The 5,455-nt window shown below is 50.5% G+C and overlaps 1 protein-coding gene across 1 annotated transcript; it reads right to left on the bottom strand.

Moving 5' to 3' along the window:
• LOC129020644 (myeloid cell surface antigen CD33-like) lies at positions 1-4,989 on the bottom strand. The gene is made up of 6 exons (XM_054465248.1): positions 4,932-4,989; positions 4,489-4,869; positions 4,007-4,285; positions 1,003-1,096; positions 569-649; positions 1-225 (listed from the first exon to the last, which is right to left on the bottom strand). The coding sequence occupies exons 1-5, from the start codon at positions 4,966-4,968 to the stop codon at positions 577-579; spliced, it is 864 nt and encodes a 287-aa protein (XP_054321223.1). The 5' UTR covers positions 4,969-4,989; the 3' UTR covers positions 1-225; positions 569-576.
• Between the last annotated feature and the right edge of the window lie 466 nt (positions 4,990-5,455).

Below are 5,455 nucleotides of genomic sequence, written 5' to 3'. Positions count from 1 at the left end.
AAGTCTCAGAGTCATAGAGGGCTTGGCCCAGTGGGTGTGGGGAGACTTTGGGTGACACAGAGAAAGGAGGGATCAGGAGAGTCCAGTGGAGGACGGACCGTGCAAGGCCTTCAGTCCAGACGGTGGTGTTCTCCAGCAGTGGAGAGGAAACAAGGAGACAAGGCTGTTCAGACTGTGGAGGCACTGGACGAGGAGGCATCTGGAAGCAGAGTCTGGAGGCCTGTGCTGGGGAGACAGGGAGGCAAAAGGTGAGGGTGGTTCAGTGACCAGGGAGGAGGTGAGGACCCAGACATGACCAGGGTCAGGATGGAGAAAAGGGCACCAAATGAGCCCTGCTTGGGAGAAGGAGGGACAAGAGTGAGTGATTTATGGGATCTGGAGAAGGTGGGGCGGTCAAGGTGGAGACCCACAAGCTGGTTCTGACTGTAGAGATGGGGCTGCAGAGAAGTGGGTTTGGGGACGGACATGGGAGGTTCAACTTTGGCCATGCTGAGTGCAGCTATATTGGGGGCCATCGAATGAAGTCATCCAGCACGATATTGGAGGGTGAGACGTCCACAACACTCACCTGAGAGATTAGCCCATGGCAGTGTTTTCAGCCTCCACAGCTGCTGCTGCCTTTGCCACCTTCCTCCGGCAGGACCTCACACTGAGTGAAGAGATCAGGGCATAAAAGTGTGGCCAGATTGGGGTGCAGAGGGCAGCAGACTCACCTCCCTGTGCACTGCAAAGGGGCTGATAGAAAATGTGGTGGAGAGAGCAGGCCTAGCCCTCAAGATCTTCTTTATGAGAACAGAAACCTCTCCACCCTGGCATTTGGCCTAGGGTTGGGACAGACACAGGCCTGACCACAAATGAACCATGTGAAATTCTCACCACCAATTGAGCTCCTTGCCTGGTCCTAGGTGCTCTTAAGGTATTTGAGTATCTCCATGATTGAGATTCTGGGATTCAGCATCACGTCTCCCGCCCACCACACATTTCCCCTGGGGCAGTGCTCACCTGAGGAAGGTGAGGCAGAGGCAGAGAAGCAGGATCTTCACAGCAGCCTCCCCAATGGCCACCAGAACCACGTTTGTCACAGGCCTTGATTTCCCTACAAAAAAGTGGGATGAGGTTGATTCACTTGACAAACCACAATCTGTGTCCATATTGAACATAAGAAGAGGAAGGTTCTCCAGACCCTTCAGGCATCCCTGGATGTGAGATCACATGAGCCCAGGGCTTACCATAAACCATGCCCTGACTGTCCAATGGTTGGGTAGAGAAATGATATGTAAGTTGAACTTTATCAAAATTAAAAACTCTGTTTAGTGATTGACACTATCAGAAAAGTGAAATGATAGCTCACAAAATGGGAGCATATATTAGCAAATCATGGATTTGGTAAGGGTCTAGTATCCAACATATATAAAGAGCACTTACAACTCAAATTACAAACAACCCAAATTACCCAATGAAAAAATGGACAAAGGACTTAAATAAAACTTTTACCAAAAAGATATAAATAATCAATAAGACCATGAAAATATGCTCAACATCATTCATCATTATGTTAATGCATATTAAATCTACAATGATGTACCTTACACTCACTATTAGGCTATACATCTTTCAAAAAACAAAAATGAGGCCTGGCACGGTGCTCACACCTGTAATCCCAGCACTTTGGGAGGCCAAGGTGGGCAGATCATGAGGTCAGAAATTCGAGACCAGCCTGACCAACATGGTGAAACCCTGTCTCTACTAAAAATACAAAAAATAGCTGGGCTTGGTGTCATGCGCCTGTAATCCCAGCTACTCAGGAGGCTGAGGCAGGAGAATTGCTTGAACCCAGAGGCAGAGATTGCAGTAAGCTGAGATCACGCCATTGCACTCCAGCCTAGGTGACAGAGTGAGACTCCATCCAAAAAAGAAAAGAAAAAAAAAAAAGAAAAAGAAAAAGAAAAATGAGGCTGGGCATGGTGGCTCATGCCTGTAATCCCAGCACTTTAAGAGGCCGAGGCGGGTGGATCACCTAAGGTCAGGAGTTTGAGACCAGTCTGGACAACATGGTGAAACCCCATTTCTACTAAAAATACGAAAATTATCCGTGCGTGGTAGTACATGCCTGTAATCCCAGCTACTCAGGAGACTGAGGCAGGAGAATTGCTTGAATCTGGGAGGTGAGGTTGCAGTGAGGTGAGATTGCACCACTGCAGTCCAGCCTGGGTGACAGAGCGAGACCCTGTATCAAAAAAAGAAAAAGAAAAATGAGGCTGGGTGCAGTGGCTCACACCTGTAATCCCAGCAATTTGGGAGGCCGAGGCAGGCAGATTACTTGAGGTCAGGAGTTCGATATCAGCCTAGCCAACATGGGGAAACCCCGTCTCTACTAAAAAAAAAAAAGAAAATAGCCGGGCATTGTGGTGGGTGCCTGTAATCTCAGCTACTTGGGAGGCTGAGGCACGAGAATTGCTTGGACCTGGGAGGTGGAGGTTGCAGTGGATCGAGATTGTGTCACTGTGCTCCAGCCTGGACGACAGAGTGAGACTTCAATCTCAAAAAACAAAAAACAAAACAAAAAAAAAAAAAAAGAAAAGAAAAGAAAAATGAGAATTTTTGCAAGAATATGGAGAAATTGCAACCCAAACCCATTGGTGGTGCAACATACAGTGGTGCTTACACTGTGGACAACAGTCTGGTATTTCCTCAAAAAGTCACAGAGGTTTTTTTTTGAGTGATTAAAATGTTCTGGAATTAGATAGTGGGATGGTTCAAGAACATTGTGAGCATTCTAAAAGCCATTTTATCATACAATTTAAAATGATTAAAATGGTGAATTTAATGTTATGTGAATTTTTATCTAATAAAAACTATACGGACACAATTTTCACCTGACATTGGCAAAAATCAAAAGGTCTCCTTCCACACTGGGTTGATGAAAACAAGCACTTTGACCCCTTACTTTTGGGAATGTCAGCTTGCCCACTCTTGATTGAGAAAAATTTTGCCGTATTTCACAAGGTTAAAAAGAACATATAAGCTAGCTATTTTGCATTTAGGAACAGATCCCACATACATAGGCATACACTTGCTGAAGTAGATACAAGATTATTCATTGCAGTGTGTCTGTTGGTAGAACAGAATCAATGCCATGCTTTTCCAGGAGCAGAAGATTTATACAGAATTTCTATTCGTGCAATGGAATACCACAGGCGTCCTACAGGAGGATAAGAACAGTCTATACTGTTGATGCCAAATGACCTGTGAGATCCTTCAGGTGAACACACCAAGGCTCAGAGCAGCCAGGGTGGACACTGGTCAGTTCTGGGGAGGAGGATGGACATCTGAGGACAGACTCTGCCGTGCATTGTTAAATTTTTGCCCATGAGACTGTCCAGAAGCACTTAGGTCAGAACTACACGGGGAAATAGAAAGAGGAGGCAGGAGGCGTGTTCAGGTGATGAATGTAGGGAAGCTGAAAGGCTGGGTCTGTGTGTGAATATCACCCTGCCCTTGTTGTGGGGTTGAGGGGGTTGTGTGTGGGGTCTGAGGGGAGTGAGGGGGCAATGGGGACAGGTAATCAGGTGGCCATGGGGGCTGAGGATGGGAATGGGGCCTTGGTTCACCCACAAAAGGGTGTCAGATCACCAGGATGAGGTGAGGTCAGGATGAGGAGAGGCCCACCCCTGCCCTGAGCTGAAGGTCTCTTCTTCCCAAGGAGGGAGTTTCTATCCTACCTGTGCCTTCTCCTAGGGAGACACCAATCTTTAGGTTCCCTAGAGCATCTAGGACAACAAGAGAGGATTTCCCATTCAGCTGGGGTGAGGGTGAGATAAGGGCGGCACTCCTTCCCTACCCCAGAAGCCACAGAAATGTAGAAAGACAGGGCTTGTGTCCTAGGTCTTCTACTCAGCCAGGCCTGTAGGACACAGCCACCAGTGGCCCCAGTCCCGGTGCTCCTCTCTCCTGGTCCTCCCCCCATCACACCCTCAGGGACCACGCGTCCTGGCCCAGCACTCACAGGAGACACTGAGCTGGATGGTTCTCTCCGTGGTCACACCAGCTCCGGGGAACGTCACTTGACAGGTGAGGTTGGTGCCGTGGTCCTGGGGCCATGGGATGATCGTGAGCGCTGAGGAGTGGAGGGTCCTGGGACCCAGGGAGATGGGGGCAGCTGACATCCAGGAGAAGATTGGGGGCGTCCCCTGCTTACAGGCCCAGGGCACAGAGCAGGTCAGGTTCCTGGGGTGGCCAGATTCCAGGGTCCTCGGGATGAAGATGTTGGGCCTGTGGGTCAGGGCTGGTGAGGAAACGGGGATGCAGGATCAGGAAGGGGTGTCTGAGGTACAGCCCTGAGGGAAGCTCGGGTTCTGGTCTGGGTCCTCCCCTGAGTCTGACAGGCTTCATTCCCAACCCCCTTCCAGGACATGGGTCCCATCCCAAGCCCTGTCCTGAGGTCCCTTTGACCTTCCCTTGTGGCTGCTTCTGGAGCCTATGCCTCACCTGTCACATGCACAGAGAGCTGGGTAGATATGTAACTGTGTTCCGTACTTCCTCTCTCCATCCGAAAGAAGTATGAACCATTATCCATCCTCCTGGCATCTACGATGCTCAGGGAGCAGTTGTTCCTACTGGGATCCCCAAGGAGGTGGAATCGGCCCTGAGTCTCCTCCTGTACTTCTTGATCTAGCTTGTTTGTGGCCACTGGGGAGTCCCAGGATACAATGGCTCCTTCCCGGAACCAGTAACCATGAACTGAGGAATTCCTGGTGTGGTAGAGTATGGGATGGGAGAAAGTGCAGGGCACGAGGACGCACAAACCCTCCTGTACCGTCACTGACTCCTGCACTTGCAGCCAGATATTTGGATCCATAGCCAGGGCCCCTGTGGGGAAACAAGGGTCAGCTTGGCCCAGCCCGACAACCCCTCTCCCCACAGCCACTCACCTGCCCACAGCAGGGGCAGCAGTAGCAGCAGCAGCATGTCTGAGGAAGAGGCTTCCTGGGCTTCCTGTGTGAGCAGAGAAGAGGAAGGGAGTGAAGGGGAAGGGCTACAGGGCCGGACAGGAAGCTGGGGAGGAGCAGGAGACCTCAGCCCTGCATGGAAGAGGAACCTCAGACCCACACGTGCTCAGAGCTTGTCCGCTCCACACAGATTGACCCTCATGGGCCAGAGATGCCAGAGACCCGCCCAGAGAGGGGAGGAGATGGAGCAGAATCTGAGTCTTGCCGCCCAGGAGCACCAGAGCCTGAATCAGTACCTTCGGGGCCATCTGAGACATGCGAACCCCACGTCTAAAGTCCTTCCACTCTGAGGTGCTTTTCTGTGCACACCTGTTTACACCAGGCAGCTGGTCACTCCAGGCCTGGTCCGAGTCACGGCCTCTTCTTGACCTGTGGGGTGGTTTGTCCTGCAGGATATAGGTTTCTGTAGGGTTCATGTGTCTGGGGCAGAAGAAATGAAGAAGGGT

Source organism: Pongo pygmaeus, chromosome 20 (genome assembly GCF_028885625.2).
Source record: "Pongo pygmaeus isolate AG05252 chromosome 20, NHGRI_mPonPyg2-v2.0_pri, whole genome shotgun sequence".
NCBI classification, from domain to species: Eukaryota; Metazoa; Chordata; class Mammalia; order Primates; family Hominidae; genus Pongo; species Pongo pygmaeus.
This window is presented reverse-complemented; position numbering and strand designations above follow the sequence as displayed.

What these genes read in the sequence shown, in the direction of transcription:
- LOC129020644 (XM_054465248.1), bottom strand. Translation starts at nt 4,968, where the DNA reads ATGCTGCTGCTGCTACTGCTGCCCCTGCTGTGGGCAG. An exon ending in GCTCTCTGTGCATGTGACAG is followed by an intron (nt 4,286 to 4,488) that starts GTGAGGCATAGG and finishes TTTCCTCACCAG; the next exon opens with CCCTGACCCACAGGCCCAAC. An exon ending in CTCTGCCTCACCTTCCTCAG is followed by an intron (nt 650 to 1,002) that starts GTGAGCACTGCC and finishes CTCTTCACTCAG; the next exon opens with TGTGAGGTCCTGCCGGAGGA.